The sequence below is a fragment of the Cebus imitator genome, unplaced genomic scaffold (assembly GCF_001604975.1).
Source record: "Cebus imitator isolate Cc_AM_T3 unplaced genomic scaffold, Cebus_imitator-1.0 Scaffold556, whole genome shotgun sequence".
In the NCBI taxonomy this organism is placed as follows: domain Eukaryota; kingdom Metazoa; phylum Chordata; class Mammalia; order Primates; family Cebidae; genus Cebus; species Cebus imitator.
The window spans coordinates 890,774-918,480 of NW_016107871.1; the positions used below are offsets into that span (position 1 = coordinate 890,774).

A 27,707-nucleotide genomic window follows, 5' to 3' on the forward strand; every position below is an offset into this window, starting at 1 on the left:
CCCTCTGCAGGGCTCTACCTTTCTCTTGAAGGTTATTGAAAATAGAGGTATTGCATTGTGTGAACTGGATAAAGCGAAATCAGCAAGAGGCAAAAGTATCACGGAGGGAGTGGACTCCGCTGGCTGTCCATGGAGGCGCCACTATGCCTGCATTTTCGGGAGGGGGTAGAAGTGGATGGTTATCAAATAAATGCCCTGGGTAAAAATGTTTTTTTTTGTTTTTTTTTTCTTCCCTCTGGTTAAAAGGAATGGTAGATAAGAGCTGCTGTCTCATTAATTCTCTGAGTGGAGATTGTGATGTGCTCCTAGCACAAATTTGCTATGCAATAGAACTTAAATATGATTGGCTGGGATTGTAGGGCTAATGAGAAGAAATTAAGTGCTTTTCAAGTGGTTTCTTGATTTTTAAAAATGCTGGTAATTTTTTTTAACCATTATCAATCTTTCTAAACATTTCCCTCAGAAAGGAAAAAAACAATAGCAGTGAGTGGTTTGTGCTTTAATTACTTACCCAGTGCTTTGCCTTTTCTATAAATATGAGCTAGTGATGGTATACTTCATAACTTCTTGGCTTGTATAAACATAATATCGTCCTCATGTTTAATGTCTTACTTTTTATTATGAAATAATTTCCAAAAACTATTTACCGTAAATAATGTTCTTACCAATGTAAGTTCTGAAAATGCATTAGTTTTAGGCAATGCAAATTGCCTTTTGTTGCTGTTGGGGTGCTGTTTTCTGATGTTTTCTTACGAGCATAATTGGTCAGGGTGAGGCAGCTATGAAGCCCAGATCCCTCATTTCCCTTTTTGGCATGGGGTAGGAGAGACGTGTTATGACACTGGAGATTAGGTTTGTTGAAGGGTCTGAGACAAGCTAGAAGAGTGAAGGGAATCATTTTGCTCATCCTCCCCTCTGCACAGGTTTCATTCCCAGCTGCAACTGTGGTCACCACTCAGCAGGGCTCCCATCGAGTGTTGTGGCAGAGAGGTTGTGTGAGGTGTGGGGGCCCCAGCCTCCTGCCTACCACACAGACTTGGCTATACTGTGCTTCCTTTGCCAGCCGAAGTACGTGCTGGGAGCCTTCAACTCCTCTGTGACCCAAGCAAAATGGGACAGTGAGGCCAGCATCCTTGTCTAAGGAGGAAAGTTCGTCAGTCCACTGAGTAATGCACAGCAGTTGTGGGGCAGGGGTGAGCCTGGAGTTTTGCTGGTTATCAAATGTTCGGAGTTGCTCAGGGCTTCATCCTTTCCTCCTCCATCTCCTCCTCCTCCTCCTCCTCCTCCTCCTCCCCGCCTTCCTCCTCCTCGATATATTACTGCCTTCCTCCTCCTCCTCCGCCTCCTCCCCCCTCCCCCCTCCTCCCTCCTTCCTCCTCCTCTATACATTACTGCCTTCTTACTACCATGATGCATGGAATTAAACAGTCTGTTTTGGCTGTGAGTTCACTCTGCTGACAAAAAGCCCATTAGTTTCAGCAGTGACTTATTTAGTCACTGGGCTAGAAAGACACCCCTAACATACCTCTGAGGCCAGGCTAAAGGAAATGAAGTTCCATTTGGAATGACCTCACACACAGTGGATGCTAACCAGGAACCAGGTTCTTGCTCACTGTGTCTCCTTGCTCATTGTAGTGATTTCACTGAAGAAAACCGTTTAAGAGATGTTTACAAAGAGGAGCGTTTTCACATTCCCTCCACATTTCTCTCTAAGCGTGTGGCTCCTCCAGTCAATGGCCCAACTTCAGTTAATGTTGAGATATTGCTTTATTGACCATGCTCCTGCTTTCCTCAATACAGTACACATTTATGATTGAGTTTTCCTGTATGAATCTTTTTGTAATAGAATGAATTGTGTTTTGAAGGGGTGGTAGGGGTATCATGGGTTGACAGGACAATTCTAAAACATCCGTTTAATAGGAGGCTCTTGCTCAAATGCCATTTTCACCCTGGTGTAGGTGCATTTTCTTAAGAATTTGATTTAATCAAACGTTTTTTAAAAGTTTTCACTAGGAAAAAAAAAGAAAAGAAAAATATGTCGTATGGCCATAGCCAGCTGCTGTAAGCACTGAAATTGCTCAGGTGACAGCCGGACTGAAATATTTGGGGATTGGCAGGGTGGCTCATGCCTGTAATCCCAGCACTTTGGGAGGGCAAGGTGGGCGAATCACAAGGTCAGGAGTTCAAGACCGGCCTGGCCAATATGGTAAAACCTCACCTCTACAAAAAATTAGGTACATGCCTGTAGATCCAGCTACTCTGGAGGCTGAGACAGGAGAATCGCTGGAACCTGGGAGACAGAGGTTGCAGTGAGTGGAGATTGCACCACTGCACTCTAGCCTGGCAACAGAGTGAGACTCCATCTCAAAAAAAAGAAAAATATTCAGAATGGTGCCAGTTTTGTTCCTTTACTTTCTTTAACATCTGAACAATCAGATAGAGCAGCACAAATGAGAATCTATTCCTTTTTGGTAATTGGAGCCTCTGTAGTTGACTAATAGATAGTAGCAACCTGATTGATGTTAAGATTCACATGGATTTCTTCCTCAGTACTAAATGAGGATAATGATGAGACCTCCCCCTGGCCCCCATGGTAATTACTCAGTATATGTCACAGATTTTCTTCTTTTCACAGTACCTAGGAATGAACCTTGTCTTTGAATCAGTATTTTTCTTTATCTCAGCATCAATCTTGTCTTTGAATCAGTATTTTTCTTTATCTCAGCATCAATCTTGTCTTTGAATCTGTATTTTTCTTTATCTCAGATCAGTTTCTGCCATTCCCTTAAGTTGTTTGGTATCTTGTCTTTGGAAGAGAAAAAAGTGTGTAGCCTTATTAGATATGATTCCCTTCCCCTTCCCCACAAGACAGTAAAGTGAGCAGAGTATTCCAGGAAAAACAGGAGAATTGAAGTCAGCAACAGCAGCTTAACTGTGCCATATTACCCTCTTTTTGTTGAAAATACATTTTCCTTTTTCTTTTCTTTTATTATTAGGGGCAATGTGAAGTGTAACACAATATCTGATCACATTCCTTCACATGGTCTAGATGTGTTGCAATATACCATATTTTTGATATGGTCATCTCTCAAAGCAACAGTATTAGAATGAATCTGTCTGAATTACAAATGTGTTCATGAATCCCTTTGAAGGGCTTCAATGTTTAATTGAAAACAAAGATGAGCATTGAAGTTCTTTAAAAGCCATGTTGCCTTTTTATAGTTTTTCTAAAATTGTGTACATCTTTAAAAATGACAGTGATGCAGTCTTAGTAACTGTTTAGGAAAATCAGATCGTATCCAGTAGCATTTACTACAAAAGAAATTATAAGGCTTGTGGTAGAAACTTTGCCTGTTCACAATATAGTTTGGACAGAACAAGCTCAAAACTGTCCTATTAACAAACATTGCAAATCTGTCCTGCTTTGGAGAGACACGTGCTTACAAGTTTGGAAGGTGGCAGTTGAGCTTCTTTATCATACTGAGCTTAAGAAGTTTGGGTGACCTCTAGATTTTAAGAGCTATTATGACTGTTCATATTTGTTTGTTCAATTCTCAGACCCATTGATTTGCATCTCTAAATATAACATGATTCTGGCTTGGAATGCTTAGAATTCACTTGAACAGATATTAGTACAAGAATGAATTTTATCCTGAATTTGATACGCTTTTGAATAAATGCTGTAGTGTAGTGGTAGCACAAATATACTTAAATTTTTCAAAAAGCAGTAAGGGTTTAGACAAACCATGATTGAAATAAGGCCATTCAAGAATGTGTACTTCAGAGTGTCATTAAATAAGGAGAGTTTAAGATGGTAACAGGAGTTATAGGAAACTCTCAATGGTAAAATTGTAAATTCTAGTTTTTGAAAAGTAAAGCAGCATGAAAAAAAAGAAAAAAGGGAATCAAACTATAGTCTTTTAAAATAACAGCCATGACCTTTATTGTGAAAGCTGAACTGCCTGTTTCTTATCAATCAAAACTAAAGTGAACTAAGAAAAAGAATGTACATTAAGCTCTGCAAAATTGTGAAATTAATATTCCAGCTATGTCACCTTCACCTGCATCGGGATTGAGCAAGGGTGAGAGAGAGAGAGAAAACAATTCCACGAATTTTGGAGAATGTCCGAGTAAGGATTTGCTGAAAACTTTTGTCTCTCCATTCTCATTCATCTTGTTTGATGTTCTCATTGGTCTGGGGGCCTGGGGAGAAGTTCAAAAAAGAGAGGGAAGAAAAGAGGGGCATGAAGGGAAGTGCTCTTTGGAGCTCTTGTTGACCAAACGCAAACCAAAGACAAGATGGAATAAAAAGGGTTTTGCATGCCTTGTTAAGTCTGGAAATCTGCTAGTATGTCTGTAGTAATGGTGACACCAGGAGGTTTCTCTACAAACCTGGTGTTTCCATTCATTCTGATTATCAAAGGAAGTCTGTTAACTGCTTTATTGAATTGTCACTGGCATTACCAAAAGGAGACTGACTACAGAAATTGTTCATATGCAAGAGCTTACAAATAAAAACTGGACACGGTTTTCTTAGCTGTATTCGATTTAGCCTCAGTCAAAAAAAGTGTTACTAATATCAGAAAAATGGCTCTACCTTACTACTACCTACAAACCTAATTCTAATACAATCTGCCTGAAATAGGGAAAAAAAGTATTTTGGGGGAAGTAGTTTAAAAACTTCAATGCCTCTAAGAAGAGTTGGACTCAGAGGACACAAAAGAGAAAAATTTTATAACCCCGTAATGGGTTCAGTACTGACTTATTGTCACAGTTATACATTTGAGTAAATGACATTTAGTTGGTAGAAGAGTAGAATTGTTAGAATGCCAAAATTAAAGTAGCAAAAGACTTTCTTTGTAACATGTCTGTGTGTCAACGTTTATGTCTGTGTTTTCTAGCCCATTGTTGTGTCTTTAACATCCCTAGTGTCAGTGGGCATCCTCCTTTTCAATAGAACACCTTTAAACAAATTTGCCATGTGTCCACTGACTCTCAGAAGAAACGAAGCCTTTTTTTTTTTTTTTAATGTGGACTAAACAGTGTGATAAGCCTAAATCTGTTGGCCACAACCTCCCATACCGTGCTAGCTCACACCTAAATGAGCAACAGTAGGCAGAAACTTGTTAAATTCTTTGTCACTGTAGGATAGGCAAATGTTCCAGAGTTAAATGATGCTGAGAAAAATGAAGCTGGGTTAGAAGTCTCTGCAGAGGCCCTTTCATTGTTTCCAGAAAGGCCACACACTCAGTGGACCTAAAACAGACTCTGCCAGTAACCCAGTGCTGGCAGGAAAGCACCAGTGGTCTATTTCAGTAATAATCCTCCTCCTTGAGTGAACCAAAGACTGAGACATAACTTGATTTAATTTGTTGTTTCAATGAGGCTATTACAGCAAATATCCTTTAGCCAGCTAGTCGAACAGAAAGAAAATATTGTTACCTTAGCGTTCTCAAGAAAATATTACTCTAAAATTGTGTTTATGGAAGTCATGCTGTAGCTTAGCTTCGTGCTCCATGGTGTTTCACAGCTTAGCCTCAGCAATTATAATAAAAGCAAAGGATAGAAAGCACCCATTTAAAGCCCTGGCATTAAGATAGCTCAAGTAAAAATATCAGATTCAAACTCCTCGGACTTGTACTTACTGGTCATTTGGTTTCTTCTCTGTTGGTGTATTCATTCACTATACATTTTAAGTTTGTGGGTGAATCACTAAAAAGGGACATTTCTTCACCAGCGTAAAATCTAAGCATCCACCTTCTTCTTTCCTATTCCATTGTACAAAGCTGAAAAAGAAAAGAATTACAATCTCAGGCCTGCACATTCCTTCAGCTTCAAATCCAGTTAATTAAATAAGAAAGTAGGCACAACAGCATTTGAAAATCTCTTTTAGGATTGACTGCAACTGAATTATATTTTTTTCTTTTTAAATAAAAATGAAATCATTTAATAGGTCATAAAACACCCTGTGTATACATTAAAACATTAAATAAGAATTAAATAGAAATAACTCTCTTTTACTTGAGTGAAGTAACAGAGTGTTTTGTAGAACAATTTCATATATAGTAAGCATTTTCTTAAAGGAATTACATTTCTTTAAAAAAAAACGAGATATTCATTTTAAAGCCCTAGACCATTACTGAGTGTTGAAAGTAAAATATCAAGTTATTGGAAAATGAATTAATACTTTTAATGTTGAAATATCACAGTCAAATCCTGGAATAAAACAATTATTTTGGCAATGAGATATATGGTTTAATATAATATAGACTTTTGTCATCACCATTAATCTTAAGGATTTGGAGGCCTGGCTGAGTTTGGTAATGGTATTGAAATCCTAGTAAACTTTGTACAGTCACCCCTCAGTATCTGCTCAGGATTGGTTTCAGGATATCTGCACCCCCCACCAATGATATAAAAATCCATGGATTCTTAAATCCCTAGAAAATAGCATAATATTTGTGTAACACACACACACACACACACACACACACACACACACACACACAAAACCTTCCTATGTAATCTATTTTTTGTTGTTTATTTATTTATTTATTTGAGACAAGGTCTCACTCTGTCACCCAGGCTGGAGTGCATTGGGCAATCATAGCTCACTGCAGTCTCAACCTCCCTGGCTCAAGCAATTCTCCCACCTCAGCTTCCCGAGTAGCCAGGCACACACCACCACACCTGGCTCATTTTTTGTTTTTCTATTTTTATTTTTATTTTTATTTTTGTAGAGACAAGGTCTTACTGTGCTGCCCAGACTTGAACACCTAGGCTCAAGTGACTTGCCCACCTCACTCTCCCGAAGTGCTGGGATTGCCACTATGAGCCACCACACCACCTCCTCCTATATACTTTAAATTGTCTCTACATTACTTATGATATCAAATACAATGCAAATACCATGTAAATAGTTGTGGTACTGTATTACTTAGTAAATAATGACAAGAAAAAAATCTGTACATATTCATCACAGCTAAAACCATTGTAGGTCTAACAGATTTTCTGCCTGTGATTGCTTGACTCTAAGGATGCAGAACCCACAGATTTGGAGGGCTGACTGTATGCGGAAATATTAGGATGTTTGAAGTCATTTTTTGCAAAAATGATTTAACAAATCAAATTCTTAGCATTGCTAGTCTTCATTATTTTAAGGAAGAAGAAAGTGACTTAAAGATAAATCAGAAAGTCTTTTTAAAACAAGCTCTTCTCTTTCATCCTCTAGTAGATGAAACATCTGGTGACAACATAACTTTACAATCCTTAGAGCTAGCTTCAGAGGTGACTCTGACTTAGTCTGAGTTCTGTTCTTGGATATGGACACCTACTTTGTGGTGCGGCTCATCATAATTTTAATTTACTTAATTCCCCTTGCAAGAATACTGAGTAAAGCAGTTAATGCTATTTGTATTTACGGATCATGGCTTGGGCTTGATTGGGAATTATCAAATAGGGATTAGTCCTTTGAAGACCTTTAGGGCTCAGTGACTATTTCCACTATTTGCTTTATCCCTGTGTCTTTTGTTATTTTACCTGTTCAGAGTATTTTGTTTCTTTGCCTATGTTGAAAAGCTTCCATCTGAACAAGCACCACCATTCTTGGTCCTACAATTTTGTTCATCTTGGGGGTATCATTGTTTTTATCAGTAAAATAACCTATCTCTTCTTCTCCCCTCTCTGTAGTTCCAGATTACCAGGAACAGGACATCTTCCTCTGGAGAAAAGAGACTGGATTTGGATTTAGGATTCTGGGTGGAAATGAACCAGGGGAACCTGTGAGTCTTTTGCTTGTCTCTCTCCCCAGCATATTTTTCTAAGGCTTCAAAGAAAATTGGCGACAGTGACAAATCACCAAGATTTGAGTCCAGCTAGATGCAACACTGGCTCTTTCATCTTGAGCAGTGTGGGGTTTTCATTGGGTTTTGTGGAGTTCTCTTTGTCTTGAGGAAGAAGAGACTAGATTCTTTCTAAAAAGTTTGTATACATGTTTGTGAAAAGTGGCAGCTGCAGCCTCTTTAGACCACTTCTTTCCCCCAAGGGAGAGGAAAACAGAAAGCAAAACGGGAATAAGTATCACCTAATATAACAGTGGCCTGGTCCCTCTGGCCAGGTCCATTCAATTTGCCAGCAGGTAGTGGGCTTTGTATGTTGAGTTGCTAGTGTGCAGAGAGTATTTTGCAAGGCCTTATGAGACAGCAATTGGAGAAAGTCAGACCCCTACCTTTGCAAAAGTTAAGAAAGAACCCTAAGCAAGGGTCAAGAGACATTGAACTTCCCTGGGCCTCAGTGCCCTCCATTTTGGAATAAATTTAGTATAACATCACAGGGTTGTTTTGAAGGAAGAAAAGAAAACTAAAATAGGTATTGTTAATTTCCTCATGGTAATAACAGCCATTATGATCAAAACCCTACTAACTGCCACGTTCTGTGCTAAAGGCTCTTAACATACATTCTCTCATTTATCCATCAAACCTACCAGTTTATCCTGCTTTCACATTTAAAAAAAAAAAGAGAAGAAAAGAAAGAAAGGCTAATTAACTTCCCCAAGATCACAGAGCTACTAAATGGAGGGACTGACAAAGAAGGTCTGACTCGAGTCCATGTTCTTAACAATTATTTTCTCAAAGTTCTTTGTTTACTATGAATACCATGTAAAGGCAACTATAGCATTATTGTCTGCTGAAAGGCAAGGCAGGCACAAATATTTTAGCTAAGGTTTAGTGAATGGCAAATATAACAGCAAGGCACTAACTATAAAGAGAGCTCTGCTTTCCAGTACTGAAAGATTTCAAAAATGGATATGTCCAAGCAGCTTTTGCTTTATGCATCCATTCATTTAAGAGTATTTATTACATATTCCCTATTGCTAGGCATGATGCTAGACCCTTAAATAAAAGTAATATTAATATTTTAAATAGCAGAGTTTTATGGCAAGAGAGTTTTTAGGTAGCCAGGAAAGAAGAATAGGTTGTACCATGAAGGGAGAAAAGTGATTTATATCTGCAAAGGGGAAAAAGAAAGAATGAGTCATCAATAGACCACAGGTAAACATCCAGAAACTAAGCAAGAAATATTCTTTCCACCATTTAAGAATTGTTGTAATACTTAGCTCAATGTCTTGTACACAGCGGGTGCTCAATAAATGTTTGTGGTATGCCTGCAGACATGAATGAATGAATTTTTCCCAGAGATGTGAAGGCCACTAGTGTAACAGTAAACATAAGAGAGCAGTGTTTCATCCATCATTCAATTACTCAACAGATTTATATTGGTCACATCGTACCATTGGGTGCTGCTGATACAGACGGCCGCCTGAGGTCTGGAGATGAATTAATCTGTGTGGATGGGACGCCAGTAATTGGAAAATCACACCAGCTTGTGGTCCAGCTTATGCAACAAGCTGCCAAGCAAGGCCACGTCAATCTCACGGTGCGGCGTAAAGTGGTTTTTGCGGGTATGTGTTTCATTCATTCCTTCAGACAGTGTGTTGTCACTTTATTCACAGAAAAGGCCTCCTTCCTGTGTCTGCCTCCTTGAGCATCTATTTTAGCAAATGTTTGCAAATGTGATCAAGCTCAGAATTTCCAGATGGCTTGCTTCTCTCAAACCCTGCAAAAATTACTGTCATTCTGAAGTACTTTAATGTGCTGTTTGCATATGTTCAACGAAGGCTTCCAGAGAAAGGCTAGTTGAATATATATAACTTCCCTTCCATCTCCTTGCAAATCAGAACTTAGCCATCCTCTTCATTTGATGATAATCCTTCAACAAATGAGGTCATTATGAAAGTTAGAAGAGTTGTAGCTTCATATTGAAGACAAAAATTGGGTTTGTGCTACAAATTAAACTCATTAAAAAGTTACTGATTTCTTAACTGTCCTGTGTATTAAACCAAGATTATTATTTTTTTTCTTTCTACAAGAAAGTTGTAGAGCTGGCCAGTTCTAGGTCAGCTTTGATTCCTTCTTCCTGCCCATATGCTTAAATATAACCTTCTTCTTTCGGAAATTCTTCCTTCCTCCAACTGCCTTCAGATTTTAGCATTCCCTCCTTGGCATTCTAGTGACTCATGGTTTACTTCTGTATCAGAATCTGCTATTTTGACACAGTGAATTGTGTGTCTGTCCTTTCCCTTGACCTACAAGCTTCCTGAAAGCACGCGTTGAACACACCTTGATTGTTCAGCTTTGGATGCAGCTCCCACCTTGAAGCCTTTTAAACAGAACCCAGTATGCAGCAGAGGCAACTGTCTTATATCAGTTGAATTACTGGAGAAATGTGACCTGAAATATTATGAATTCTCATGGCATTAATATTAGTGAAACAAATACCTATCAGATAAAATTAATTGGTACCTTGCTTAAAAAAGAGTATAACCCATTTTAAATGGTGTATGATTAATTATAGAATTAAGATATTAAATTCCTGTGTGAAAGTCCTACCTACTGCAGCCATGGAAAACAGTGTTAATCCGCCGTAGATTATGTCCTTAGAGCTTGTTTATGGCCTCACAATCCTTCTAAACGTACTATTCCATGCAGCTAAAACCAGTCAGCCAGAACTGGTGTTTGAGATGAGATGAAAACTGTTTGACATCCCTGGCCCAAATAGAAATAGTAAGGCAATGTGATTTTTTTTGTTTGTTTGTTTCAGGTTTTTTTTTTTTTTTTTAAATTTTAAATACTTTGGGTTTTTAGCTCTGTGTAAAAGGCCTGTCAAATATATGAAGAGACATTATGCAAAGCAAACTAGTCACAAAGGAGAAATATTGATTCCCTTTATATGAAGCACCTAGGGTAGTCAAATTTATAGCTAGAATGCAGAATGGTGGTTGCTGGGGAGTGGGGGAAATGGGAAAGGGAGTTAGTTTTTAATGAGTACAGAGTTTCAATTTGGAAAATGACAAAATTCTGGAGACAGATGACGAGATAGCTGCACAAAAATGTGAATGCACTTAATACCACTCAACTGTACACTTAAAAATGGTTTAAAAATTTGTTATGCTTATTTTCCCACAATTAAAAAAACCTATGAAAAGGAAAGCTTTTGGAAATAGATATAGTCTGATCCAGAACTTGGACACAACACACATTTTGTTTTTGGCACAGTTGGTGCCACCTACTATGTTGGCTATTTAGGAGTGCCTTACCCTGCTATCTGACAATAACACTAGATTGGTCACTAAAGTCAGAAGGAGGCCAGTGCATCCAGTTCTGTGATGAGCGTAGATGTTGACACCAGGCAGCTAAGAAGAGAAGCTGTGTGTATGTCTCGCAGGTGTTGTCATGAACTCCACGTAGGGCGGGTAGCCTCAATGGTTCCGTCACCTTACTGTTTGTGGCCTGATGGAAAAAGCAGAGTGGAAATGTGACTGGAAGGTAGCGACAATATGAACGGGCATCCAAGGTTGTGTCTGTGCAGCCAAGATGGCGGTCTTTGGGGGCGTAACCCTCACCTACGCTTAGGCCCTTCCCTTTGTGCAATGGGGAAATATTTTACAGCAAGTTGATCTTGCTGCAGACTTGATTCTGAGTGTGTATGTCGACATATAGCATGCTATAAATTACAAACGCCGTTTGGGAGTCCGATTTGGTGTTAGGTGTGATCGATGTTCCTAGATACTGAATGCTTAATATTTGTCAAGAGAAGCTGCTTTCAATCCGTATATTCAGGTTTTGTGAACCCAGGTGCTGTCTCCTCCCCGCGGTTCATGTTTTGATTTCTTGCGGACGTTTCGGGAAGGAGGGCGGGGCAGGAGGATGGAGGGGCTGCAGGACGCGGTGATGTAAGCGTGCATCTCTCTGTTACAGTGCCCAAAACCGAGAACGAGGTTCCCTCGCCAGCCTCCTCTCATCACAGTAGCAACCAGCCGGCCTCGCTGACAGAAGAGAAGCGCACACCGCAGGGCAGCCAGAACTCGCTGAACACCGTGAGCTCGGGCAGCGGCAGCACCAGCGGCATCGGCAGCGGCGGCGGCGGGGGCAGCGGTGTGGTCAGCACCGTAGTGCAGCCCTACGACGTGGAGATCCGGCGCGGGGAGAACGAGGGCTTCGGCTTCGTCATCGTGTCCTCGGTGAGCAGGCCCGAAGCAGGCACGACCTTTGGTGAGTGCTGAATATGAAATTGCCCAGGGTTTCCCACCATGGAGTTTTTGTTCTCTTGCAAGTGAAAACTGGCCCAGACCTCAATGAGCAGAAATGCTTTATGGCTTCTTGCTCTGGGGTAAAGATTTAATTAGAGATGGAGTTGATTTGGTAGCTCTTTCCCTTCTGAAGGCTGGGAATATTTATTCAACCTTTTCAACTTCCATCTTGAGAATATGATCACGCATACACAAAGCATCAGATTTGCGTGAAGTTTGAATAGCGACCCCTGGACAGTATAGACAGTCTACACTTTTTTTCAGAGCAAGGCTTTTGAAAGGTTGTTTGTTTGTTTGAGAAGGAGTCTCGCCCTGTTGTCCAGGCTGGAGTACAATGACGCGATCTTGGCTCACTGCAACCTCCGCCTCCCGGGTTCAAACGATTCTCCTGCCTCAGCCTCAGGAATAAGTGGGATTACAGGTGTCCACCACCACGCCCAGCTAATTTTTGTATTTTTAGTAAAGATGGGATTTCACTGTGTTGGCCAGGCTGGTCTCAAACTCCTGACCTCGTGATCCCCCTGCCTCAGCCTCCCAAAGTGCTGGGATTACAGGCCTGAGCCACCGCCTGGCTGAAGGGTCTTAAATAGGATATCACTAATTGCAGTGGTCTCCGAATGGTCTTAAGAATATCTTAAAAGTTTTTACAAGGAGCATATGGTTGTAAAAATGCTCTAGGAAAAATAGAGGTGTAAGGAATAAAAACATTGCATGAGACGCTAGTCCCGCCTCAACTGTGTTCTTTCTCTATCTCCATAGGAATTTTTATTTAATTTTAAATAATATTTTTACCGTTGCTGGTTAAAATCAGAGTTAAGAGTCATTTGAATATTAAGACATTGGGGGTTTCAGCAAAGTATGGAGAAACACAATTGTCACCCTTTCAGGAGGTTTACTCTCTGCTAGGTACACTAGCAAAGACCAATAAGAACCCAGATGATTGCAGGAACTAGTGATAAATGAACCTGTTTCCTATTGTAATGTGTTGATTATAGATATACACTCCAAAAATGATCCACCTTCCTGATTGGGTAAAACGTCATTTGTTATCTCCCAAGCACATTTGTTACTTAGTATGGAATACAACGGGAGAAGGAAAAGGGCTGTGGAGGCTGTGCAGGCTTTTCATTTACCTCAGCTATATCCCTGAATGACTTATCCACATGGAAACTGGCTAGGATCAGCAAGGTGCTACATCCCTTTAGCATTCTCATCCTGTAGAACTCACTTGGCCTCCATTTAGTCTTGATGTAGTTGCTTCCTGCCAGAGCTGTCTCCCCGTAAGTTTTATGTTTAACAGGGGACAGTGTCTCAGCCAGGTCTATGCATGTGTGGCTGCAGTAACAAACGCCCCTTACTAACAGTGCTTTTTGAGCTACATTAATAAAGTCATCATAGCATGTCATGGATGGATGACCTGACATCAAAGCAAGTTTTTTTTGTTTTGGTTTAAAATTAATTTCAGAGGCTGTCCTGCTTAATATAAAAATAAAGAGAAGGAAGAGAGGAGACAGAAATCCCAAATTATTTTCTTCAGATGTACAATAGACTGTCTCCATGCATCCTGTGATGTTCTTAAGTATTTCAGAATTGTCAGTTTCACCTTCTAGAAAGAAACAGCAAATATGTCAAGTGGCAGGTTATGTGTTATATAATGAATATTGTATTCACACTCACAATTTGGTCTTTGATTGTTTTCCTTTGGCTCTTACAACAAACAAATTAAACTTTCCCTAATATCTTGCATGAGACTTCTGAGCTTTGCTGAGCTTTCCTCAAACCTGCTGTTTGATGCCTTTGTTATACCAGTTGTCCTTGGAGATGAACTAAATTTAGTCAAGACTTTGAATTTGAGCATGGGAATGTTCCAGCACACCTACCTGTTGGATTCCAATAGAGCATTTACTTTTAAAAATTATCTTAACCTTGATGTTCCATCCTGTGATACAAATTCAGGCAAATCTGCTGAAATTCAAAGGAATTAAAGTGCATTTTCCCACATACTTTACCTTTAAGGTCCAAATTATGACAGAAGAGCTTACGCAGTTAGTTTTAATGTCCCTCGTGTTAATTTTGTCACCCTTTCCAAAAGGTAACTCAAGTGCATAACTATCTTCACAGTTCCTAGAAGGACAAATTCTCAAATTAGGTGAATCTGCATAAGAAACTTTGGAACTCAATACATGATTAACTAGATTAACTAGAAATCCTGTGTCAGGCCTCAAAGCTAGCCACCACTCTCTAGAAGTTAGCAGTGACATGCGGTGCCTCAAAGTGCACGATAAACCTTTCTCTCCAAATGCACTTTGCCTAGTCTTTGATATTGTGGATGTGCAGTAACTGATGATGAGAAAGGAGATGATTAAAGGAAAAAGGGTGAGAAATGATTTGAACCTAGCTTTGGATCAATGTCCTCAGCCTGAATAGGTACTAAATTTTCATAGTCCTTTGAGGGGATTTTTGCGAGGCAGAAGGATGATTTCAGAGCTAATGAACCAGTCGGGCCACACTCTGAAAGCACATGAGACTGGCTGCTTGAGCAAAGGTCCTAAAAGGAAAAATAAGCTTCAAGGTTGGGTGCTTTCTTGGCTCATCTCTTATAATTACACCCTTTTTCTAAAGCTTTCATCATTCTGGGGAGAAGGCAGAAAGTCTGAGTGTTTGTTCATTAGGTGTTTTCAGATAGAATTTTTCGTGCTAGCAGACTCTTATGCCTCACCAGATGCCCAGTGATTATTTTTCTAAATGGAGAAAGAACAAAACATTGGCAGAAGCTTAAACAACAGCTGGCAAAAATGAAGTGACATGAACACAGAATGAGTAAAAGCATCCATTCCAGCTTTGGGTTTCACATTTGCAGTCCCAAAATAAGCCAACAGCGAGTTATTTTGGGGCTCTTAAAAATCTTTGAAGTTGCCAACTATCCCAAATTTTGTAATTGATTTAAGGAGGAAAGCTGGAGGTTCCCCTAATTTTGAATCTGGAAAGGATGGCAGCAGTGAATTCTAGTTTCAGGAGAGTAGCTCCTAATACAGATGCCCTGAATATTGCCAATGTTTTGACCATCAGTGCAGACCTCTCCTTTAATAACATTTGCTTAATGCTTTAATTAATTAACACTTAACCTTCTCTTTCCCTTTTCAATCCTTTTTCTCCTCCCTTTGCTATATTTCCACGTAACTTTACAAAATTAAAACTCAATATCAAAGCAGGCAATGCATGTGTGGCTATGCCTCACAAAATAGGTCGGATTATTGAGGGGAGCCCTGCTGACCGCTGTGGCAAGCTGAAAGTAGGAGACCGGATCTTGGCAGTAAATGGATGTTCCATCACCAACAAATCCCATTCAGACATTGTGAACCTAATCAAGGAAGCAGGAAACACAGTTACCCTCCGCATCATTCCTGGGGATGGTAAAGTATACCTATTATCTCTCTCTCTCTCACTGTCTCTGTTTTTTCCTTTTCTCTGTCTCTCTCTCTCTCTTTCATTAGTGTTCATGTAATTGAATAGTGTTAATTTAGTGGCAGCTTTATTCATCCCTAACTAAATATACCCATTAAATAAATGTGAGCCATTGTTACTAACCCATACCTCACCCTCTTATGTAATTAATCCTCTAGCCCTGTGACCCTGTCTTGCTACAGATACAAAAGTTTCAGAAAAATCTCCACCCCTTCCCCAACTTATTTAGTTTTTGATGTCCTTGTCTTCAAAACTATAAAATAGTTTTAATACAGGTGGTACAGATCCCCTGATATGTATAATGTGGTGACATGACAAAACCTGCATGGTGGCAATTCAGAGCCAATACTATGGTTTTTTAGAGTAAGCAAATACATCAAAGTTTTTTATTTAATGGGAGAATCTAAGAGTTTGTGTCTACTGGATTTGTCCCTAATTTTTGGATGTGAATGAAAAAAGAATGAAATCTCTATAATTTTGATAGATTGTATCTGCATTAAACTAGGCCTATCATATCATTGTTTGTTTGTTTGATTAGTTAAATTCAAATCTTTGGTTCTTTTATATAAGTGGTGATTCTGCCAGGGAACATTGGCATTGTCTGCAGTGGGTGCAAGTAGCATTCAGTGAGTAGAGGTCAGATATGCTTCAAAACATCCTGCGGAACACAAAGCAGCCATCACAATAAAAAGTTACCCAGCACAAAATACAAATATCCATTGTATTACTCATGTTTAATAAAAATTAAGTTGAGGCTGGGTGTGGTTGCTCACGCCTATAATCCCAGCACTTTGGGAGGCGAAGATGGGCAGATTGCCTGAGTTCAGGAGTTCGAGATCAGCCTGAACAACATAGTGAAACCCTGTCTCTACTAAAAATACAAAAATTAGCCAAATGTGGTGGTGCGTGCCTGTAGTCCCAGCTACTTGGTAGGCTGAGGCAGGAGAATCGCCTGAGCCCAGGGTGTGGAGGTTGCAGTAAGCAGAGATCACACCACTGCGCTCCAGCCTGGGCAACAGAGCGAGACTCGTCTCAAAAANAAAAAAAAAAAAAAAAAAAAAAAATTTAAGTTGATACACTAATGTCAGGAAGTATATCTCCTTTAGAGAATTAGGTCCTGAATATTCACTTTATTCTAAGCTGACTTTGCCGTTGGGAGTAAAGTGATACTTTTCTCAAGATGTTTAAGTGTCTTTTCAGTTTTGCTATATATTTTATAAAATATATATTCTAAAAGTCAGTGAGTATTTCTCAAGGAAAAAATTTGATTTATAAAGATAGTGTGATAAAAACTCTATGCCATATACCTATAAATAAGAAAATTAGAGGTTTCATCTGAAAGTTATTTAACAAATGAGTATTTTTATATACTAATTGCTAGAAAGTGAACCTTATAGTTACTGATTTGAGAGGTATAGCCGGTGCCTTACAGAAAAGGTAAATGCAAAACCAAACAGTAAATATTTGAAAACTGTTGATTGCAAGAACAGAGAACTTTCTCTGCACCAAAAATATCCCACACTAAATGTGGAGGAAAAAATTGACTTCTTGAATGATGGTCTACTTCACGCTCCTTCAAATGCATGGTTACTAATTTGCCATCTGGTCTGGAGTTCATTCTACCAATTCACCACTCTGGAAAGCTATTACAATTTAGGAAAGTGGTCACAAGATGATAGAACATAGGTTCCTAATGGGAAGGATGAAAGAAGCCAGAAAATACAGTGAGAAGTGATTGAGAGAGCCAGATGCAGTCCAGACATCCCTCTTTTCATTGGGCTTCACTTTATTGCGCTTTGCAGGTACTGTATTTTGTACAGACTGAAGGTTTGTGGCCACCCTGCTTTGAGTAAGTCTGTTGGTGTCATTTTTTCAACAGCAGATGATCACTTTGTGCCTCTGTGTCACATTTTGGTAATTCTCACAATATTTCAAGCTATATCTGCTGTGATGACCTGCAATCAGTGATCTTTGATGTTGATATTGTAGTTGTTTGGGGGTGCCACAGACCATACCCACATAAGATGACCAACAATTAATAAACGTGTGTGTTCTGACTGCTCCACTGACTGACTGTTCCCCATCTCTGTTCCTTTCCTTGGGCCTACCTTTTCTAAGATAGAGCAATATTGAAATTAAGGCAATAAATAACCTTACAGTGGCCTGTAACTCTCTTCATGTGAAAGAAAAAGTCACACATCTTTCACTTTAAATCAAATGCTAGAAATGATTAAGCATAGTGAGGAAGCCATGTAAAAAGCTGAGATAGGCCAAAAGCTAGATCCCTCGTGCTAAACATTTAACCAAGTTGTGAATGCAAAGGAAAATTTCTTAAAGGAAATTACAAGTTCCACTCCACAGAACACATGAATTTTAAGAGACCAAAACAACTTTATTGCTGATATGGAGAAAGTCTGAGTGGTTTGGATAGAAAATCAAACCAGCCACAACATTCCCTTAAGCCAGAGTCCAATCCAGAGCAAGTTCCTAACTCCTCAATTCAGTAAAGGCTGAGAAAGGGGAAGAAAGCTGGAGAAGATAGTTCAAAGCTAGCGGAGGTTGGTTCATGAGATTTAAAAAAATAAACCATCTCTACAACATAAAAGTAGAAGGGAAGCAGCAAGTGCAAATGTAAAAGCTGCAGCAAGTTTTCCAGAGAATTTAGTTATTAAGATCATGGACGAAGGTGGCTATACAAAACAACAGATTTTCAGTGTAGAAAAACAGTCTTCTAGGGAAAGAAGATGTCATTTAAGACTTCCCTAGCTAGAGAGGAGATATCAGTGCCTAGTTTCAAAGCTTCAAAGGACAGGCTGACTCTCTTGTTAGGGGCTAATGCAGCTGATGACCTTAAGTTGAAGCCAGTGCTCATTTGACTATTCTGAAAATCCTAGAACCTTTCAGAATGCTGCTAAATGTACTCTACCTATGCTCTAACAATGGAACAACAAAGCCTGGATGACAGCACGTCTGTTGTGCTGTGGTTTATTAAATATTTTAAGCCCACTGTTGAGACCTACAACTTAGGAAAAGGAATTTCTTTCAAAATATTACTGCTCAGTGACAATACACCTGATCATCCAAGAGTTCTAATGGAAATGTACAAGGAGATGAATGTTGTTCTCATGCCTGCTAACACAACATCCATTCTGAAGCTCATGGATCAAGGAGTCATTTTGACTTTTAAGTCTTACCATTTAAGAAATACATTTTGTAAGGCTGTACCTGCCATAGATACTGATGGCTCTAATGGATTTGGGCAAAGTAAATTGAAATTCTTCTGGAAAAGATTTACCCTTCTAGATTCCATTAAGAACATTATGATTCATGAGAGGAGGTTAAGATATTGATGTTAACAGGACTTTAGAAGAGTTGATTCCAACCTTCATGGATGACTTTGAGGGGTTTGAGATTTCAGTGGAGGAAGGAACTGCAGAAGTTCCTTATGGTGGAAATAGCAAGAGAAGTATCATTGGAAGTGGAACCTGAAAATGTGACTGAATTGCTGTAATCTCATGATAAAACTTGAACAGATGAGGAGTTGCTTCTTATGGATGAATAAGAAAATGGTTTCTTGAGATACAATCTACTGGTAAAGATGTTGTGAACATTATTGAAATGACAAAGAATTTCAAATATTATATCAATTTAGTTAATAAAGCAGTGGCAAAGTCTGAGAGGATTGATTCCAATGTAAAAAAAAAATTTCTCCTGAGGCTAAAATGCTATCAAACAGCATCACACTGCAGAGAAATCTTTCATTAAAAGAAAAGCCCTGTTATGTGGCAAATTTCATTATTGTCTTATTTTAAGAGGTTGCCACTCAACCTTCAGCAGCCACCGCCATGATCAGTCAGCAGGCATCAACATCAAGGCAAGACCCTCTCTCAGCAATAAAAGATTACAACTCACTGAAGGCTCAGATGATCATTATTAGCATTTTCTTTAAATAATTTTAAAATTAAGATATGTAATTAAACATAATGCTGTTGCACACTTAATAGACCACAGTATAGTATAAACACAAATTTTATATGCACTGGGAAACCAAACAATTTGCATGACTCACTTTACTGGAATACTTGCTTGTTTATTGCCATGGTCTGGAACTGAACCCATGATATATCAGGGTTATGCTTTGTGTATAAATTTAGACACATTTATCTACATGCCATGGAAAGATTTCAAACAGACTAACCCAAAAGAACAGGACACAGGGATTGACTTGCTGGGTTTATAATTGGTCAATCTTAACATGAGAATGAGAACATCCAAAAAAGGAAAGAAAGTACTCCCTGAGCAAAGAGCTTAGAAAAAGAATTTGAAGTCAGTAAAGACATACCTACTCAGAAGCAACTCATTCTACAGTGTAGATTGTAGATGTTGACTTAATTTAATAAAATACACAGCTGGGTGCACATACCTGTAATCCCATCATTTTGGGAGGCTGAGGCAGGAGGATCACTTGAGCTCAGGAGTTCCAGACCAGCCTAGACAACATAGCGAGACCTTGTCTCTACTAAAAATTCAAAACAATTAGCTAAGAGAGGTGGCATTCACCTGTAGTCCAACTATTTGGGGCAGGGAACAGGAGGTGCTGAGGCAGAAGGATGGCTGGAGCCCAAGAGCTTGAGGTCGAGGCTTCAGTGAGCCCTGATGATGCCTCTGCACCCAGCCTGGATGACAGAGTGAGACCCTGTCTCAAAACAAACAAAATAAAACAAAATACCCTGGAAAAAACTTTTTTTTAAGCCTGAACACCAAAAATTATCATGCAGGATGGATTATCCAATAACAGCAGGCATTATAAAGGCAATTTTAAAATTTAAATACTCAGGAAATATACAAGTCACATAGACATTGTGTGCTACCCTGGTTAGAAAAATGTAAACATAAAACTGGTACAAGGTAGGTGAGGATTTTGTTGTTGTTGTTGTTTTATTTTGTTTTTGAGATGGAGTCTTGCTCTGTTGCCAAGGCTGGAGTGCAGTAGTGCAATCTTGGCTCACTGGAACCTCTGCCTCCTGGGTTGCAGTTCAAGCAATTCTACCTCAGCCTCCCAAGTAGCTGGGATTACAGGCACTAGCCACCATGCCCAGCTAATTTTTGTATTTTTTAGTAGAGATTGGGTTTCACTATGGCCAGTCTGGTCTTGAACTCCTAACCTCATGATCTGCCTGCCTCAACCCCTCAAAGTGCTTGTATTACAGGCGTGAGCCACTGTGCCCAGCTGAGGATTGATATTTTTTAAGACAGCACATGTTCTACTGAGCATGTGATTTCATCCAAGATGTTTCAGAAATTTGGTTGCTGTGATTATAAACCTCTTCTCTAGTTACTTTCTAAGTGCCAGAAGCCAGGTAAAGGGAATCAAGTCTGGCAGAGGGCAAATATGTGATGTTCATATTTTAAATGGGGCTGAGAAACAACATCTTGGAAATTAGAGGTGAACCAGATTAGAGGGAGCTAGAATTATCAAAAGATCTGGGAGATCCAGGAGGATTCTGCAAACCCCTAGAAGACAGTGACCATTACAGTTGAGTGAAGAGAAAATCATGCTGGATCTACTTCCTTTCTGTGGAAGTGTGTTGGACATAGCTGATTCCAAGGTAAAATGGAGGTGCCAATGCCACAGGTCTTCTTCAGATCTTTTACTCTAATATTTACTTCATTAGGTGGTCCAAAGACCATTTGTTTCATGATATCTCAAAGGACTGAAGGTCTTCACTCAGAGTGGTTTCTAAGCTCTCAGAAATCCATCCCCTGGGTCGAGCATGGTAGCTCACGTCTGTAATCCCAGCACTTGAAGCCAAGGTGGGTGGATTGCCTAAGCTCAGGAGTTCGAGACCAGCCCAGGCAACATGGTGAAATCCTGTCTCTACTAAAATACAAAAAAATTAGCCAAGCATACTAGCGCATGCCTGTAGTCCCAGCTACTCAGGAGGCTGAGTCACAAGAATTGCTTGAAACCAGGAGGCCAGGATTGCAGGGAGTCAAGATCATACCACTGACCTCTCCAGAGGAACAAAAAGAATTCGTCAGGTCTGGGACCCTTCTTGAAACCCTACGAGGCCCTTTGAAAAGATGCTCTGTCATTTGTGCAGTGCATGGGTCTACTCTGAGTCCTTTTCCATGTCTAGTTCATGCCACCTAATTCTTTGTTCTTGTCATTGGTCGCCTCATTCTTTCTCCAGTTTCACTAAGCTCAGTCTTCAGTTTCCCTCACTCTGCTTCCCACATTTCTCTCTGACTTTTCCAACGAAAACTCCAAAATGTGATTCCCCTTTCCTTGGCATTATTGTATGCTAGAAGGTCTGGCAGGTGTGTTTTCACAGATCCTGGTCAGGCCAAGGTTGGGGGAGTCCTTATCTTTCTCTGCCTTGATTCTCTTTGGGAACAGGATGGACATTTCTGGAGGGCAGAACCTTCTCTCCTGTGAGATATGGGTAAGGGATGAATAAATATACAATGGCAGCATAGAAGAGCCCAGAGAATAGCTGAACATACTGAATCTGAACTTGAAATCTAAGAAGTGAAAGGACATTTGCATTGTATGGAGATGCCCCATGGAGTGGGAGAAAGACTTTAATCAGACAGGGACAGAAGATCACTGAGCCAGGTAACATGGAACCATGAGATTGAATGAAAACATAATGAAAATCTTTAGGAGCTTAAAAATACATTATTTTGATGATGGTCCTAAATTTGCACTTCAGATACTTTGATTCAAAGTGTTTGCTTATATAGGAGGTAGAACTTGGCAACATATAGATATTGCTATTTTCTTGGCAAAGGCATTAGAATAGTAAAAAATATCCCCAAACTTTTCGAATATTCATGGGATCCAAATTTTCCTGTGTTGCTCTTAGATATTTATTACGTATGTGTTCATTAAAATATTTACGACAGGAATAATTGTATCATACCTTTGTTGATTTGCTTGGCTTTCAACGTGGATTTCATAAGGGGAGGCTAAGGATGTTAACATGGGAACCAGGTTAGAATTATAATCACTTATCACAGATAGGTAGATTGAAGCCCAAGAAGGAAGCTCCTGTTGGAAGAATAAGTGCTGAGATCTGGAACAGTCCCTGGACAGGGCTATGAGATCTAGGATTTGCTTCTCTTGATATATGACTGCTATGGAAAGTGTAGTATCCCCCTTGTCACTCCTCTGGGACAGCTAAAGTAGGTATAAACACTGTTTAATAAACGATATCAGATACTTTCTGGAATTTGTCTTAAAAGTACCCAATCTGTCCGTGCGCCTTACAGTTTTAAAAGTCAATACATTGACAGCTCTTTCTGATACTGTTGCTGGAGGGCAGGGAGACTCATACTCTTGTTTCAGGCCCTTCTTTTATGTTTTTTTCTACTGTAAGGGACTAGTTTTGCTTTGGGATAAAGCTGTAACTTTTTTATAATGGGCTCATCTCTCTATTTTAAATAGCTAGAGAGAATTTCAGCAAATACAATCCTGGTATAATTCCAAATGAAGACTTAAAAGTTCATTAAAACAAATATAACTTTGTTGATAGGATAAAAACATCCCAGAAATCTAAGGTACACACAAAAATTATTTTGATGCAGCTATGAAGATGGCTCATGAAATCTAGCCATCAAAGCGCATGGTATTTCGTATTTTAATTCATCTATGATACTGCTTGGTGAAGTTGTTGGTATTTATGCAGTAAAATAAAATTATTTCTTATTTGAAAGGAATATACCAATTAGATATGATTTTCTTGATACCAACACATAATTCCCATGTAAATAGACGACTAAAAGTTCACTGTCAGGCAGGTCCTGGGTTTAATTCCCAGTATCCCCTGCTGCTGGAGTGACCTCAGGCATATTACCTACATTTTCTACACCCCAGTGTCTTCATTTGTAAACTGGGGCCATAATTGCACTTACTTTATTGAGTGGTAAGAATCAAATGAAGGAATATATGTGTTAATAGACTTAGCACAGTGCTTGGCATATTGTAAATGATCATTAAATGGTGATGTTTCATAGATTAAGAAAAACAACAAAAGGAGGAAAATTCAGCAAACTCAAATCAACATTTGCATGTTAAATGTTAATTTTAACATGCTTAAAATTAAGCTTCAACCCAAAAAGAGTTTCACAGAAATACAAATGAAAAAAATAGCAAATAAAAGATAGGAATAAAAATAATAAAGGAATTCTGTGTATTGAATGGCTATCTCATCAAATCATGAAAGTAGCAGAAAGACAAAAATAGTTTGAGAATGGAATCTGATCTGCCTAGAAAGCTCTGGCTACCAACAACACACAAGAACTCTAACGAGGAACCTCTGCAATTCAGTAATTCTAATCACTTTGATTACCAAGAAACATTCTTTTTAGCATCCTGATTATGATTTCCCCATGGCCTGAACAACCCGGTGATTTCTGAGAGTCTCTATAAAATTAATTGCAATGAGCAAAGTGAAGTTTGCTAAAAGACCAATACATGTGTTTATGAAAGTTCTGGAGAGTCACAGCAATGGGATATATAGCTTGTTTGTCCTATTTAGTGACACAGTGAGCGTACTTTATGAAATGTCACTGATTCATCACCTTGGTTCTGCTGGTTAATTTCCCTCAAATGGGAGTCATATAAGGAGCTAGTATTCCTCCAAAAGCTCTGAAAATAATTTTGTTATAACAGCAGTCATTAAAATATACCAACAATATGCTTTTAATATTATGATGACAATAAGAAATACATGGTACCAAAAATATGCTAATCACTTCTGAGCAGTTTTTGTGTACCAGGCACTATTCCAGACAATCTTCTTCTGATCATCTTTGCTCCAGTTTCCTTAGATAATTCTGTTATTCCCCATGTGCAGACAAGGAAATGGAGGCACTGAGAATTTAAGTACCTTTGCTTAAGTCTCATCCAGGAAATTGCAGAGCCTAGACTGGAAAGCCAGATAATACAGCCTGACTCCAGAATTTGTCTGAGTCACCTTGTGCTAAACTGTCTCCCAATAAGCCTGAGAAATACCACCTGCCCAGCTTGGACAGTCACAGGCATATTGGTGTAGCAAAGGCTCAGAGGAGTCCATAGGAAACGTTTGGTAAAACAGATTGTGGGAAATATCGTCCCAAAACATGAATGGTAATCACATAACAATTCATTTGATTTAGTTATTTTCTTATGCTTATGCCTTAGCTATAAGAATAATGGGCTTTTATGACTGCAGTATATTAACTCTTGAAATCATATTTCAACTTTCTCATTTTGCAGAGTTTAAATAACTTATATAAGGTCTCATAGTAATAAAAAGTAGTAGCTGTAATAAATGTGTATTGAATCCTTACTGTATGTCAGGCACAGAGCTTAAACATTGCATTTATTTTTATCCACGAGAAGGGAATTATTGTCATCACCCCCTTTTGAGAGATGAGAAAAATAAGGTGTACAGTTAATGACTAGGGGAAAAAAAGATGATTTGATCCCAGGTCTGAATCTCAAGCCCATGCTTTTAAACACTTTGTGTAATGAAAATAAAATAACAGGAAGGCAGACCAAAGCTGAGTGATATCCTTGGGAAATAGAAATGGAAGGTAGACCACAGGTAGTTGGGATTTGTGGGCTATCTTCTGTTCCACGACTCTAGTGGAAAGAGATGTATTCCAGATATCTCAGTTTGGAATAGTTAACATATTTCCCATAGACACCTTATTAAATCTGATGGGAAGTAAATCACATGTATTCAGCAAACATGAAAGTGCCTACTGTAAGCCATAGGTCTCCTGGAAACTTCTAGACTTAGTGATGCACTGAATTAAATGGGCATGCACAGGTGAATCTTACAGTGGAACTTAACACCACATTTAGCATTTTCTTTATTAGAAAATGTATGCCAAGTTCCAGTCAACCTAAAATTAAACATTAAAAGTACAACTTGCTATAGTTGGTTGCTGCTTGCCTTGATCTTAATGAAGAAATTATTACTAAATAATTTTATTAGCCATTACTAGAGGAATGGTTACATTTAATACATGCATGTTGGTGTGCAGTCTGTAGTTGCATTTAAGAGTGTTTTTGGATTCTAAATCTCTGAACTTCTAGAGATTAATGAAGTTGCTTGTGAATGTGATTAGTGGAGAAGAAGGCCAACTTGTATAGGGATTTAATAATATTCATTTCATGAAGGTGGCTTCATGATTTATATAACTTATATTTACAAACTCTGGCTCTGACTAATGCAAATTTTAAAATTGACTTTTCATGACACTAAACAAGATCTGTCAAGAGTTCCGTATTTTCACTTGTACTTTAGTAAAAGCAACAGGAAAGAAAGTGTATATTATGTGTGCGTGTTTAACAAGATGTTAGTACACTTCTGATATTAATATTCACTTCAGGAAATCAAGCAGACTCACTAAATATTGCTGATAAATTGCAGGGAACGTTAGCAGAGACATTTATTATCAGCCTTTAAAGTTCTGGGAGATAATCTGCCTTGGTGCAGCACTTTGATGGGACTGCCGTTTTTCAGTGGCAGGGGAGGAGTGAGAAACACCTACCTGGGCTACAATTTTAGAGCAGTGTCTTCTTTGGCAAATCCTGTTTTATTTGTGGAGGTGTCTGTTTGGGAGGCGGGTCATGGGGGCACACATTTTAAGATAAGAGATGATCTTAAAATGGTTTATTAAACTAATTGTCTAGAAATTCAAGTCAGACTGTTTGAAATGGGGACAGAGAAGTTAGACTTGTTATTCAGATACAGGGCTTCTATACACCTCCTGGCTGGAGGATGTCTTCTCTGGGGCCTTCATTTCTTTATGCTCTGTCCCTCTTTGCAGAGTCCTCGAATGCAACCTTGCTGACCAATGCAGAGAAGATCGCCACCATCACCACCACACACACCCCTTCTCAGCAGGGGGCCCAGGAGACAAGGTCAGACATGGCTTTGGTTTCCTTTGTTAAAGGGGAAAAAAGTAACTCTCAGCATGATAGTTTCTGTCCTTGATTCTCTCAGTTTCCTAATGGGTTGCTCTTACATTTGTTTCTCTCTCACTTTGGCAGGAATACCACCAAACCAAAGCAGGAATCTCAGTTTGAGTTCAAAGCTCCCCAGGCAACACAGGTGAGCATCATTTCCCTTTTTTCTTTATGCTTTGCACATTTCCTTCCAACTTTCTGAAGCTATTTTTATGGGATATTTTTTGAAGCACCTTTAATTTAAAAGAAATATCCTTTTGTGAGGTGACACACCAAATATGGACTTAGAGTTGATTGTCTAGGAAACAACATTTTATTTTACTACCTTAAAATATTCCTAGATAGCCTTTTCTAGGGGGTAAAAAACAAAAAATGAAAAGCAGGAACTGTCACAAGGATCAGCAGTTAGAGAAAGCAAAGCAGCCAATATCTACTCATAGTATTCATTGACATGCTTCTGCCAGGAAAATGTCTTTTTGATCAGGTGTTTCTCAGGCTTGGGAATTTAAGGTGAGATCCACAGAGCAAAATACCTGTCATCAGCATGGTGAGGGAGAGTGTGAAAATAACAGCAGGTGAAACAAATTTGAGGAACTTTGGGTGATGCAAAATTAAACAGATTCTCTTTTTTTATTGAGAGACAGGGGTCTCGCTATGCTATGTAGGCCAGACTGAAACTCCTGGATTCAAGCAGTCCTCCTGTCTCAGTCTTCTGAGTAGCTGGTAATACAAGTGCCCAGCTGGGTTCCTTCTTTACTGGTTGCCTAGGGGCTTTTGGTTGTCCCTTCATAATTTTCCTTGACCAAGATGTGGAGAGGTTTTGTTGGTATCTTCATGATGGGCCCAGCCAGCATTATTGGACACAAGTCCAGGAGGCTGGGCATCCAGCAGTCAGGTGGCTGGTATCATGTAATAAGGAATTGCCCTGCCACAAATGCAAATCGCAGCCTCATTGATTAAATTTTAACCCACATGTTATATTAAATACACACATGCATATAGACATGTTCATAAATGTTTTCAAATTTTGTATCTCTGACTTCTGAGATTAATGAAGAATCCAGATGATTAATAAACAAGAGTCACCAAGAGGGGGATAGAGATTGTGCCTTTTTGCCAAATCAGCAT

The 27,707-nt window shown here is 39.1% G+C and overlaps 1 protein-coding gene across 24 annotated transcripts in view; it reads left to right on the forward strand.

Annotated features, from left to right (window-relative positions):
* Positions 1 to 27,707, forward strand: part of MAGI1 (membrane associated guanylate kinase, WW and PDZ domain containing 1) — a 678,927-nt gene that overhangs the window by 641,160 nt on the left and 10,060 nt on the right. For 13 of the 24 annotated variants that reach the window (XM_037733929.1, XM_037733930.1, XM_037733933.1 and 10 more), the window contains 7 exons: positions 4,047 to 4,130; positions 7,690 to 7,781; positions 9,268 to 9,460; positions 11,817 to 12,110; positions 15,358 to 15,561; positions 26,441 to 26,534; positions 26,664 to 26,724. In XM_037733929.1, coding sequence (XP_037589857.1) covers positions 4,047 to 4,130; positions 7,690 to 7,781; positions 9,268 to 9,460; positions 11,817 to 12,110; positions 15,358 to 15,561; positions 26,441 to 26,534; positions 26,664 to 26,724 — 1,022 coding nt within the window. The remainder of the gene's footprint in view (positions 1 to 4,046; positions 4,131 to 7,689; positions 7,782 to 9,267; positions 9,461 to 11,816; positions 12,111 to 15,357; positions 15,562 to 26,440; positions 26,535 to 26,663; positions 26,725 to 27,707) is intronic. The other 11 variants (XM_037733931.1, XM_037733939.1, XM_017515748.2 and 8 more) reach the window with 6 other exon arrangements.